At 41.4% G+C, this 14,422-nt stretch overlaps 1 protein-coding gene across 3 annotated transcripts in view; it reads right to left on the bottom strand.

The window, feature by feature from the left end:
- The window catches only part of UTRN (utrophin), a 521,915-nt gene that overhangs the window by 144,694 nt on the left and 362,799 nt on the right, over positions 1-14,422 (bottom strand). For all 3 annotated transcript variants that reach the window (XM_061624044.1, XM_061624041.1, XM_061624043.1), the window contains exon 54: positions 4,937-5,093. In XM_061624044.1, the coding sequence (XP_061480028.1) occupies positions 4,937-5,093 (157 nt within the window). The remainder of the gene's footprint in view (positions 1-4,936; positions 5,094-14,422) is intronic.

Here is a 14,422-nt window from a genome sequence, read left to right as displayed (position 1 = left end):
GAATAAAATTGGCAGTGAACATCCAGCTCTCCTTAGAAAAGGAGACTGAAAAGTACCAAAGACTTGCTTTTATATTGGCTAATATCAAGCCTTGTAATGAAGTAAGGAAATATAGTATATGGATAAAATAATGGGTTTACATCTATGCACAACATAAAGCTGCTTAGAGATTTAATAGTATCTTTTAGATGACACAGTCAACTTCCAGTTATCATCAATTAACCTAAAACTGTCCTCACACTCTATAATTGCCACCAGATGCTACAGATAAGGCATTATAGCTTTCTCCAGTTTATCAGGAACCTGTCCTGCCCAGAGTGAGAGTCACAAAACGGAGGCGAGGCTGGAATTAATTCCTGTTTTATTAGAGTAACATCAAAGGCAGTGACTTAGCTGTGCTAACTCACTACATTCCCTAACTAAGCTACCTAGGCTTACTCTGCAGCGTGTGAAGAAAGTTGACTCAGCAACTGGGTCAGGGGGGCGCCGCCTTAAGTAGGGAAGGTCTTCGTTTGCAATCTCTGACTCCTGCGAAGTCCCACCTTCTCTCGACGTCTCATGCGCGACAAAGGGGGCGAGCCTCCGCTGGCTCATCTGACAGTACTGGCTCGATAGATGCCTCAGGAGGCGGGAAAGTGTTTGAAGTGCCAGGCTGGGAATCCTGGGGAGGGTGGAGGTGGCATGTGCACCCGGTCATCCCTCAACGGCTCTGCTGAGGCGTCTGTAGGGGGAGCGAAGTGTGCTTCAGCGGGAGAACTGTCTGTGGAAACTGGCAGGCTGTCAGCTACTCCCCCTCCCTCATTGTCCTCAAAAGTCTCATCTACCTCTGATTCCTCCCCCTGCCCTATCGGAGGAGACTGGGACTCGGCCGGTTCCCCACCCTGATTCCCCTGGGAGAGCTAGGGCTCAATAGAACCCATGCTGCCAGATTTTCACTGTCCTTGCAACATCCCTTTGAAGTTTCTTCTGTGTGTCTGATGAAGCCAAAATTGGGGGACATATGAATCCCCCTCTTTTCTCAACAGTTGTTTTACAGTAGGAACTTCCACTGTCCAGTGAGTAAATTAGGAGAGGACCAGTGGCAGGGTCAATGAAGTCTCTACCAATGTTAGAACTGTCCCCACCCCTCAGTGCTTCTTTAGAGCTAAGAAAATGACAAAGCACGTGCTCCAGCCAGCACTGCCTGATTATAAAACTACTAGAGACAAGAGAGAAATGGCAGCCTCTTCTCTAACCAACAGACTATGAAAAGAATTAGAATCCTTCTGTCAGTAAACAGATATTACCCATCATAAAAAGCCTTTAAAGAACTGAAAGATTCCTCTGCAGATATGTAGCCTGACCTTTTCTATAATTCATCATATCATCTTCCTTGCTTTAAGATTCAGTGGTGAAGTAGCATGGCAAATTTCTTCATGCTGCCACTCCCACCAATCTGTTAATTTTATGTGTAGATAAGTACATCTTTGTACTTACCTGCAAAGCTCATGTATTTATCCTATGACTATGCAGATGCATAGGAACATTTACAGAAAGCTACAGATTTTAGTTTGCATACCATCATAATGAAGCCCTCCTTGTGCTTTATTTTACCAGCTGATTCATTTGTTGCCAAAAGCAACTCTAGTAACAGGGAACAGAAGAATGGCTTATTACCAAACCTGTGCTATGCAATCACAGGTTTAGGACTGTGACTATCATGGGATAAACCTGTTAACAACAACAGAAATGTGATAAAATTCTAGGAGGTCAAAACAATTTGGAAGTACGTGTATTTATTAATGGCTACTATTTGTTTGATGGTCACTATCCCTTTACAGACTTCATGTCTGTATGTGTAACCTATTTTGCACAAAACATAACTGCTGATAATACAACCTCAGGGCAAATTAAGAAAATGAATATATATTTTTCTAGCGCTTAAGCACATTTTGGTAGCACACAAATGAATCAAGCAAACAAATTTAAAACTGCATTACACCACACTTATTTACATAGTGCTTTTGAAGCAATCCACTGAGGAAAGTGAACAGAAGGAGAGAGCCATTAAATGAACAACATTAAACAAAAAAGTGTCATAACTTATTTTGAAGTGAGAACAGCACATTAAAATTGTAAGTTAGCAGAGAAATAACATGACGTAATGTAACTAAATATGAGGCCAAGAAATTGGCCAAGGGAAATATGTGTGAGAGTTATGAAGTACTGGGAATGAATGAAGAAGGAAGTTTAATTGCAGTCATCAAGTGGCTAAAATGATGCAAAACCTAATTCCATCAGTGCCATTACATAGGACACTATGTGATCACTCAGTGTTGTTGGGAGTCCCATTTTGTAGACTTGCAATGTTGCTGCAGTAGTGTTCTAGTGACAGACAGGCATTACATGGCTCTGCAATTATTCTGATTATCCCTCTTTTTTTCAGCATCCCCATCCCTTAATCTCTTTTGTTGCACTCTCTCTTAAACAGGAAAGAGTATTTGTTTTTCTAAGTTTGTTGGACCCATTCAGTGCCCACCTGCATTAATCATCCTTGCTTGGACAGTAAACATTTTCATAGCAGTAACAATCTAAGCAAATAAACATAGCTTCTCATTTTAGTGAGAAACAGGAAGAGTTTTCTTTGCATATTAACATTTATTGCAGAAACCATTGTGGCCATGACAAAATCAACACAACACATAAAAAGCAAGGGTGGCTAACCTGTGGTCCTTCAGTTGATGCTGGACTCCAACTGCCATCGGCCCCAGCCACTATGGCCAATGGTCAGGGTCAATGGGAGTTGGAGCTGAACAGCATCTGAAGAGACACGTTAGCCAACCCTGCGCAAAAGCCTACTTACCGCAAACACCTAATTATAAAATTACTAATGTGAAAAAGGTATGGTTGAATGGATCATCAATATAAATAATCCTCCACGCACGATTCTGGAATTTCCCATTCAAGCTATGCTGTATGCACATTTTGCTATTATACTGGTTACCTATTTCTCTCTCTCTTGGTTGAATAAAACAAATGGTTGGACTTTTGTTTAAGAAAGTGCCAAATATTGGTCTCCTGTGCAAGACAAATCTCAACTTCTTTGTTTTTTTGTTGAGTCTTTTGTAGAAAGGAAGTTTATTAAAATAGCCCAATCACTTAATAGAGAACCTCTTGTTCTTGCTTCTCTCTTAATGAAAAAGAATAATCAGAAAAGAGTCAAACTCTTTGAACAGAACATTTCTCCTTGATAAGTGAAAGGCAGATGAATTTAATCACATCCAATGCACATTTAAAGCATATGACTTTCCCCAAAGTATTTTGGGAACTGTGGTTTTCTTCTCACAGAGCTACAACTTCCCAGCTCCCTTAACAAACTGCAGTTCCCATAATTCGTTGGATGTGCCTTAAATGTATGGTGTGGATCTGCCCTAAAATACCTTCACTTAATCTTAGCATCCTTTTACACTTGTAAACTCTTGCCTAAGCTTTCCTCTCTAGACCAAGAGCTGTTCAGGAAAGAAAAACATAGCCCTTCCATGAAGCCCATACACACACCCCAAAATAACATCTTTCCGGTATTGTGTAAGACCAGCATATAATCCAGTTCCTCTCCATACAAAATTGTATCAGACTGCAGAAATTTGCTTTTTTGTGAAACTCTGAAAAGTGATTAATTGCATGGATGATGGTGGTTTTGCTTTCTTTAGAACCTTGTTTTGTAAAGACAGATGTAGTAATGAGGGGAAACCCAGATATCTGAGGATACAGAAAACCATTTAACAATGCTAGTCAACAGAAATCAGAGAAGGAGCAATCCAGATTCTCTTACACAGCTCACATTCATTTCAATAGGGTTTACATAGGACAATTTCTACTTGGAAGGTTGTCCCAACAGTCTGGAATTTTCTGTTGTTCTTTTGTAGACCAAAAGCTCCAGAACATTATTTACTTACTTAAATTTGTTCCCAGGATGGCTAATAAAGTGGGGGGGGGGAATAGCAGTACCAACGTATAAACTAACACAACCAACAACAGTCCAGTCAAATCAGACAGAAAAATCAAAGTTATCCTAAACTAAAACCTCTAACATTAGTTCTTAAAAAGCCTAGGAAAACAATTTTTTTTGGTCTGGTACCTAAATAATAGTAAGAAGGGGGCCAGGGAAGCCTCCCTGTACAGGGCATTCCACTTAAAAGACTTGTTCTTTCCACTAATCAAATCTGTTTCTGTACAAATGCATAGGTCAAAAACTACCAGAGTAAACAAAGATCAATGTATGCTTTTTAATTTAAATCTTTTTTATTTCAGTTTATATTGTTGCTTTAAAAATCTTCGTTTACATAAATACAAATATATTAAATAGTAGAACTCAATGTAGGACTCTCTACCACAAAGCCACTAAAGGAAAGTCTGTATTTAAAAAATGGGAGAAATATTTGACTTCTCAAGTCAGGCATTAAAATATGATACAAGATGCTATGTATTGCATTTATTATTGTGGTTTGTCATTATCAACCAAATAGCATGGACTTCCAATTTAATGGAAAAGCACTATTTTGCACAGTGCTTGCCAATCTTACTATTGGAAAGTTTTTGATGCTTAGCTAATGATCCTGTGCATTTTAATGAATTGTGGTGCTTGTCAAAGTATGGATGCACACAGATGTACATTAGTAAAAGAAGCAACTGTATTCTCTATGCACTTGACAGCATTGTTGGCAGACATAATTGTTCCCCGGAATTTAGTCCAGGAAAAACTGCTCATGTGGGTTTTGTAGCAGATTTAGCTATGCATCACACTGAGTGGCTAGTAGTCAGCTATGCAGATAGCCAACTGGATGGCAGGGATAGTTCTTCCCCGACACCTGGGTCAGTTTTATAAAAGTGTTACAAATGAACTATGCATTTTTTTAAAAAAAGTGCCCAATGGATAGTAAAAAGGTAAGCAACTCACTTTACAGTAGTCATGCTGTTGCTGTAAAGTTGGAACATCCCCACCAATGGGCATCTGCTTCTTCATCTCTTCATCTTTCAGATTCAGCCATTTGATAAGCTCTTCCAATGATGACAGCAATTTATACCACTTCTCAGCACTTGCCTCCAAGTGAGCCCTACAATGAGACACAACTAACATCTTAGAGCTCTGGGATGCATTAAAAAAACCATCATATTTTCCTGAATACAATGCAAATAACTGTTCAAATTATATATTTGATATAACCACTTCAAAATTATTTATACAAGAAGAGAAAAGCAGTCTAATCTGAAAGGTGCAATCTGTGGATGTTGTAAAATACTCAAATGGTACCTAAATCCATGCAAAATTCTACTGAATAGATATCCAAATGAGATGAAGGAAAATCTTAATTTTTTCTCAGTGTTTAAAACTGGATTACATTGGACTCTCTGTTGGCGATTCTGTCAGTATATGATTACACATCTGCATTGTTGCTAGCTTCAACACACATGGAGATTTCAATGCACTGGAAGATGAATTTCACAGTCCAAGAATACAGAGAGAGAATATGGGCAAAACATGCTTGCAGAGAAACTGATGCACTGTAGTAAATGGACTGGAGTTGTGCTAAACAAGACAGATGAACTGAAATATAGTACCTTTTCTTGTCATATATAAACAAGGGAGATAGAACTGACAAACCACCTATAGCTTACAACTCATTCTGGAGAGATGTTAGCAAACCCTTTATTAAAATTACTAATAAAAGTTTATTGTATGCAATTGTTTGACAAGGTTATGGATGGAAGGTAATAATATGCACTTTCAGTCTGTGGTTCAGTTTAACTTTATTGGTTATAGCATTAATAAAAATATTCTCTTTTAAGTTTTTAAAACTATAAATTATGGAATATAATAAAAATCCCTGAAGCTTATCCTTCAAGTATAGTTCCAAGTGTAATACCAAGATGAGATCACCAAATACATGACTTTGAAATAAGAACAAGAAAACAAGAAGTCTGGCTTCTTAGAAGCAAAAACTCAGATGTCCATGAAAGACATCTGACAGGCTCATACCCACAATGGCAGGAACACTAAGGGGTTAATATTGACTAGCTGAACATTGCGGGTAGAGATTATTACTGCATTTGCTGAATCAATGAACTGCTGCAGCATTGTTCTGTAATAGTTAATATGATATGGCATTTGTGTAGCTACTCTTGATAATGTCAGAACCTTTTATTTTTTTCAGTCCCTTGTCTACTTTAAACTAGGGCACGCAGAGAGCATCCCAACACATACAAGGAAATTGTTGTACTCTTCTGTCACTTACTTTCTATCATTCTAACAGTGTACCTTGTCATGAACCTGTAATGTTCATGAGTTATTAAAAATCTAAAAGCAATACTTTGGCTCCAGCAAGGGACTCTGGGAGATTGTTACAGTTGGAAAAGACAAGTCTTTGCCAATTTACAATTCTGAGTTTCACTTCCCAGCTGAAGACGGTTAGAGAAGCCTTAACAAGCTGCACCTGTTTATCTTTGCTGATTAGCAAGTGCCTGGTACCCAAGGTCATCCTTGGCCTGTACCGTTGGAAAAACAACGTTGGGAGGGGGGCCTGCAAGGCGCAAAAAAGTGAGAACCATCAAGAAGAAAGTTACATCAGCCAGTTCCTGATTGGTCAATTAATTTTGGACCGTTAGGATCTTTTTCCCTTAAGTATAGGGCTAGAGACCCCTAGCCTTTGTTCTCTGTTCTCTGCCTATGCTGACTTGGCACCAGAGTTCCAATCCTTTCTGCCTTATGGTTCCAGGGGTTGCTTATGAGAAGGTAACCTATGTCTGGTTCCATTGCTTTACGTTGAACATCCATCTCTCTGAGGAGGGATGCCACACAACCAACTACCTCGTGTGTAAGTAGTTAGGTGAGTTAGTTTGTTATTTTCTTGTTGTGTGTATGAATTCTCTTGTTAGTACCTAAACCCCTGTTTGGGTGTATGGTCTTAAAGGATTACTTGCTGCTATATTTTATGTGCACTTATATATCTTAATAAAGCTACTTCTATTTAACCTGGTGTGTTCATTGAGAGAAGGGGTGGTTCTGGATTCAGTACTTTGACCATTCTCAGTCACTAACTACCAAAGAGGGTTAAGAAGTTAAAGGCTTGAATTTGAAGTAAGAACCAGAGGTGCCAGGCAAGGAGTGTAACTGTGACTCTTGCCCCATAGGACCTTGGTTTTACCTTTCTTCTGGGCTCAGAGATCCCCTGGCTCTGAGTGGACCAGTAAACAGGGGTGGTGGCAGCCTACCTTCTACCTTGCAGGGTTGTTGTGAGCGTACACAGCCTTGGCAAGGGTGAAGTAATAGTCTTTTGGTTCCAGTCTCATTTCCCTAAGGGTGGGGGGTCTGAGTCTGACGCATGATCCCTGTGCCTTGACGGTAGGGATTCATGACATACCTAATGTATTTTAGAATCTTAATAGCTTATCTGTGTTTTCTAGAATGATGGTAAAGTAGCCCAGACCTCCGCTTTAATTCTGTCCATTCAATGATCTTGATTAATCTTGAGACCATGTAATTGCCTTACACTGATAAACAGTATGCCACTTGAGCTATAGGATGGAACTAATAGTTCACAGTTTAATTTTCTGCTAGCTCGATATGCAATTCTTGTAGTGAAACACCAGCATTTTAAAAAAAGATTAAATTTCTCTCTGTCTCTCAAAAAACAAAACAAAACAAAAAACCTCTGCACACTTTTATAGCCAATTCCAGTGATTAGTCATTCCTTATCTCATTCGCTATATCTTTCACAGAGCTCTACACACACTCTTTCTCTCCACAGCCTTCAGGAACAGTCATTATTCATTTATCACAACCACCACCATAGGAAATAATCAAAGTATGGGTGGGTCACATAACTACCAAGCCCTTACTATACAGATTTTTTTTGGGGGGGGGGAGAAGAGACAACAAAAGGTGCACAGAGTTTGAGCTTCTCGTATTAAACTGAAAAGTGCCACTGAGCTTGATTCTATATGAGTGCACATCACTGTATCCCTTTGCATCTCTGTGAGATAAACCCTGTATATGCTAAGCATTGGAAAATAAGAGTGAATAAATTCCAATTTTATACCAGAACTGCCAAAAAGGTCCATATTGGAATTGTATCCCTTTGGATCTTGTCAGCCTCAACAATCAAATTACTTACCATATCACAGCAAGCTTTCCCCAGCCTTCAGAATGCTGACTGAACCAGTTGCACCCTTCCTAACCATTGGCATAGGCTGTCAGCATTTGTGGGTACAACATCATCAGTGTTATATCTGATTTATTAAATAACTTCCTAGCTTGTTGTCCCGACTTCTGAATCCAGTTTTGAGAGCCAGTTGGTACAATGGCTAGAGTATCAAATTAGGACTATGGAGATCAGGGTTCCAGTCCCCATTTAGCCATGAAAATGCCACCCTGGGCTCCTTCTGGGAGAAAGGGTGGGATATAAATCAAATAATAAATAAATAAGATCACTGAGTAACTTGTGGCCAATCAGTGTCTCAGCTTAAGTTCTTTACAAGCCTGATGTGAGGATAAGAAGAGGAAGGAACCATATACAGCTCCTTGGAAGAAAGGTGCAGAATACATGAAAAACAAGCAGATGTTGGTGGTGCCTCAGCTGCACAGTTCGTAACTACTAAAAGCCATGCCTTTAGTGTTGTGGCCCCAAGCCTGTGGGACCCCCTCCTGACTGAGATTATTCAGGCATTCTCCTTGGTGAACTTCAGGCACATGACAAAGCCTTTCTTATTTTAAGATAGTGTTTGGTTTTATGATGAATTTTTATTGTTCTCATTCTTTTTTATTTTTAGCAATTTTATGTACACCACTTAGAAATCTTAATGATTAAGCAACATATAAGTATATAAAATAAAATAAAAGTAAGTTGCTAGCTTTTATCTGCTTTGGTACTGCTTGGGTCTGGACTAAAGCTACTTATTCTCCAAGGGAGTAATTGGATCACCCACAGCATCAGTCCTGTTTGAAATCAGTCATGGGCAACTTCCTTGTCCAAAGAATGGCCTGCAATATTATCTATTATTTTAATTGTAATTTTATTTATTTATTTTACTGTGTCATCAGTTAAAATGAAATTTGCTCTCATACATTACTATAGTGGTCCTTGGCAGGGCACATCTCTTGGGCCCCCTTCTCTTCCCTTTACAGCTGTTTATTTCAGGAAGAGTATATGAAACACATGAACTGGAAAGCATTTCATGATAGGATCAGATAGGAAATTGGCTAATCTAGCTGGACACGTGTTGCTAAGCAGGCAAGTATACGTTTTTGAATGAGAAAAAATGTTGTACAAGTTCCTCCTAATCACAGTTTAGGACTCAAACACTTGAACTGGGGTTCCAGACCTCCCCATCCCTGTTTTCTACTTTTATTCAAAAAGGCCCTAAAATCAAGGTCAGATGTGGCTGTACTTATCATGAACACATACACTAGAACACTTCTTTGTTCAAAATAATTGAGGTCGGAAAAACACTATGAAATACTGTTGTAAAGCTCTGAACTGCTTGTCTAGAAAATAGATGGATATTTGTTGAAGTTGATGGCAACTTTGCAATAACAAAACCAGCATAAAAAAGGGTCACTAAAGCACAGTACAATCTAAAACCAAACATACATTTGGCAGTGGACCATATAAACGCTAACAAAATATTACCTAAATTTGCCTGAGAGCATTTCTGACCTGCATAAAAAGAGTTATATTCCCACATTGCGCTTCCAAATTCCACAGAGGCCTTTGTCAAGATTTCCTAATTGTTGTCATCTCTCATATTTAACAGCTACAATGTACCTTATAATGTAATGTATAATTATTATCTCAACGATTTATCCTCCTACCAACTCTTGAGGTAAACATAGGTAATAACTTCCCAAAGCTACCTACTGGCTAATTGGCCAAATAGTTAGATGCTTATGCATATACAAGTGCGTATATACATAATTATTACATGTGTGTACATACACTGAAATTTAGTTTCATGCCTACCATACTCTACCATAGTACTAAGAAATCAGGCACTTTTTAAAAGGAGAATATGTGTGAATATAAATATAGCAATAAATACATTTCTTAAGAACAGTATCATAGTCTGCCAAAAACAATCAGTGATTGCGCTACTTGAGATCAAGATAAACAGTTAAAATATTGACTCACATGAATTTACGTAGTTATAATTAAAAATCTATACGCTTGGAGCATAAAATAATTTAATTTGAGGAAGTTCATGGAAGGAGATTTTCCAATCCCCTCCTCCCCCCACAAGCGATTTGTCCCATTGGGTCTTTTTGTGTGTGCCCCAAAGAAGGTTCTCCTGAATAATTTGTGATGGGTCATGGGGAGAGGTTCTGTATGGAGGGAAGGTGCAGAGAATAAATGGAAATTCTTACCATGAATTTCTCTTCCCAGGGGTTCCTGCAGGGCATTCAGATTCTTGGGATGGCGCCTCCCCCCGGTGTGACAGGCAGGGTCCTATCTTCTAATTACCTCACCAGAGTAGGAGCCATCCCGTCCTCCAGACCGACTGGAAGGGCAAGGATGGCCCCTCGACCCTCAGTGGAAAAACTCTGTGTGTCCAAACTTATTAAAAGGAGAAAAATGACAGTAAAAAGATAGATTAAATAATGCCATGAAATCCAGCCCAATGACCTCCTGGGTGGGATTCCGGGTGCCAACAAGTCAAGCACGAACTACCCTTTGCAACACCCTCCTCCCGAAGGCTGTGTCCACCGAAGCCCAGGAATCGATTTTATAGTGTTTGGAGAACGTATGCAGTGAGGCCGATGTGGCTGCTCTATGTCCTCAATTGGGAAACTCCCCTTAAAGGCAGCGGAAGTAGAAGTCCCCTCAATGAATGGGCTGTGTCCTCCCCGTGGCGATTTCCCCAGAGTCTTGTAGGCCTGAACAATTGCCTCCTTGAGCCACCTGGAGATGGAAGAAGATAAAACCTTCCTTCCCCTGGTAACCCCGCCAAAGGAAATGAACAGAGCCTTTGTTTTCCTGAACCCGGAAGTCCTATCTAAGTAAAAACGGAGGGCTCTGCGCACATCCAGAGAATGCCAGGCCCTTTCCTTGGAAGAAGTGGGATTAGGACAAAATGATGGGATAACCACCTCCTGCGCCCTATGAAAAATTGAGTTAACCTTAGGAATAAAAGATGGATCTGGCCTCAGAACAACTTTGTCCTGATGAAAAATACATAGGTGTAGATCGGATGACAGGGCTCCCAGTTCTGAGACCCTGCACGCTGATTAAAATTAAAATTAAAAAGGTGGCAGAGCAGCTTTTAAACTGACTGAGGGGGGAAATCCGACAGGAGCTGAGGAAGGTCCGGTTCGGAGTAAACCTCACCCCTGGGATAAAGACCAAAGAAACGATGAAATTTTAAAAGGAGTAGGCCTAGAAGTAGGCATTGTGAGAGCAGGGGCACAGGATATAAATTCAGAAGAGCAAAATTACCACAGGCCTAAGCACAAGTGCCAAAGACACTTGAAGAGAGACACTGCTTACAAGTGCCTGTACGCTAATCCTAGGAGCCTGCGAACCAAGATGGGAGAACTGGAGTGCTTGGTCTTGGAGGAGAACATTGATATAGTGAGCATAACAGAGACCTGGTGGAATGGAGAAAACCAGTGGGATACGGTTATCCCTGGATATAAACTATATCGGAAGGACAGGGAAGGACGTATTGGTAGGGGAGTCGCTCTATACGTGAAAGAAGGCATTGAAACCAGCAAGCTCGAAACCCCAAAAGAGGCGGACTCCTCCACAGAACCATTGTGGGTGGTGATACCATGCCCCAGGAGGGATTTAATTCTGGGAACGATCTATCGTGCCCCTGATCAAAATGCTCAGGGAGACCTTGAGATGAGATATGAAATTGAGGAAGCATCCAAACTAGGAAATGTGGTAGTAATGGGTGACTTCAACTACCCAGACATAGACTGGCCGCATATGTGTTCCAGTCATGACAAAGAAGTAAAATCTCTAGATATTCTAAATGACTATTCCCTAGATCAGTTGGTCATGGAACCGACCAGAGGGACGGCAACCCTGGACTTAATCCTCAGCGGGGACCGAGACCTGGTGCGACATGAAAGTGTTGTTGAACCGATTGGGAGCAGTGACCACAGTGCTATTAAATTAAACATACATGTAAATGGCCAATTGCCTAGAAAATCCAACACGGTCACATTTGACTTCAAAAGAGGAAACTTCACAAAAATGAGGGGATTGGTAAAAAGAAAGCTGAAAAACAAACTCCAGAGGGTCACATCACTCGAAAATGCTTGGAAGTTGTTTAAAAACACTATATTAGAAGCTCAACTGGAGTGCATACCGCAGATCAGAAAAGGTACCGCCAGGGCCAAGAAGATGCCAGCATGGTTAACGAGCAAAGTCAAGGAAGCTCTTAGAGGCAAAAAGTCTTCCTTCAGAAAATGGAAGTCTTGTCCAAATGAAGAAAATAAAAAAGAACACAAACTCTGGCAAAAGAAATGCAAGAAGACAAGGAGTACATTGCTAAGAACATAAAAACCAACAACAAAAAATTCTATAAATACATTCAAAGCAGGAGACCATCTAGGGAGGCGATTGGACCCTTGGATGAGAAGGGAGTCAAAGGTGTACTAAAGAACGATAAGGAGATTGCAGAGAAGCTAAATGAATTCTTTGCATCTGTCTTCACAGTGGAAGATATAGGGCAGATCCCTGAACCCGAACTAACACTTGCAGGAAGGGATTACGAGGAACTGAGACAAACAGTGGTAAAGAGAGAGGAAGTTCTAGGCTTAATGGACAATATAAAAACTGACAAATCACCAGGCCCGGATGGCATCCACCCGAGAGTTCTCAAAGAACTCAAATGTGAAATTGCTGATCTGCTAACTAAAATATGTAACTTGTCCCTCAGGTCCTCCTCCATGCCTGAGGACTGGAAAGTGGCAAATGTAACGCCAATATTAAAAAAAGGGATCCTGAGGGGATCCCGGAAATTACAGGGGATCAAGATGGTGGTAAATACATCACTCGAAGAGGGAGTAATGCCATCATCGCTCAAGGACGCAGTAATAAAACCAATCTTAAAGAAGCCCTCCTTGGATCCCCAAGATCTGAACAACTTTCGCCCAGTCTCAAATTTGCCATTCTTAGGCAAGGCGATTGAGCGGGTGGTGGCAAAACAGTTGCAAGCGCACTTGGAGGAAGCGAATTATCTGGATCCATTTCAATTGGGCTTCAGGCCTGGACATGGGACTGAAACAGCCTTGGTCGCCTTGGTAGATGATATGAGGAGGGCATGGGATAGGGGCGAATGCACCTTCCTTGTCCTCCTTGATCTCTCAGCGGCTTTCGATACCGTTGACCACGTTATCCTCCTGGACCGCCTGAAGACGTTAGGCATGGGGGGCGCTGTATTACAGTGGTTCCATTCCTTCCTCTCTGGTAGGTACCAAAGAGTGGCATTGGAGGATAAGGTTTCAGATCCTTGGCCTCTCATTTGTGGGTTGCCACAGGGTTCCATCCTCTCCCCGATGCTGTTCAACATCTATATAAAGCCGCTGGGGGCAATCATCAGGAGATTTGGGCTGCAATGTCATCAGTATGCGGATGACACGCAGCTCTATCTCTCATTTAAATCTTCACCGAGGTTGGCTGTAGAAACCCTGTCCAAGTGCCTGGAGTCGGTGAGTGGCTGGATGGGAAGGAATAAGCTGAAGCTGAACCCTGACAAAACCGAGGTACTGTTTGTGGGAGACAAGGGAAGGCTGGGGGATGTGGACCTGGTGCTCAATGGGGTACGTTTGCCCCTGAAAGACCAGGTCCGCAGCCTGGGGGTCATTCTTGACTCCCAGTTGTCCATGGAGGCTCAAGTCTCGGCTGTGAGCCGGGCAGCGCTGTATCAACTCCATCTGATACGGAGGCTGCGCCCCTACCTTCCCAACCATCTGCTCCCACCGGTAGTACATGCCCTGGTCACCTCTCGCCTAGACTACTGTAATGCGCTCTACGTGGGGTTACCCCTGAAAACGGTCCGGAAGCTGCAACTGGTACAGAATGCGGCGGCTCGTCTGATTAAAGGCAGCCGCCGGCAAGATCACATCACTCCAGTGCTGAAGGAGTTGCACTGGCTACCGGTTGTTTACCGGGCCCAATTCAAGGTGTTGGTTTTAACCTTTAAAACCCTATACAGTTGTGGCCCAGTCTATCTGAAGGAGCGCCTCCAGCATCGTCAGGGATGCCGCTCAACAAGATCAGCCTCAGAAGACCTCTCGATCCCACTGGTTAAAACAGCTAGACTGGTGAGGACTAGAGAGAGGGCTTTTTCAATAGTGGCCCCCACCCTGTGGAACTCTTTCCCAAATGATCTCCGCTATGCCCCTTCTATGATAAGCTTCCGCCGGGCCTTGAAGACCTGG

This window comes from Rhineura floridana, chromosome 4 (assembly GCF_030035675.1).
Source record: "Rhineura floridana isolate rRhiFlo1 chromosome 4, rRhiFlo1.hap2, whole genome shotgun sequence".
Taxonomy (NCBI): Eukaryota; Metazoa; Chordata; class Lepidosauria; order Squamata; family Rhineuridae; genus Rhineura; species Rhineura floridana.
Note: the sequence above shows the minus strand (reverse complement) of the source record. Positions and strands in the feature narration are given on the sequence as shown.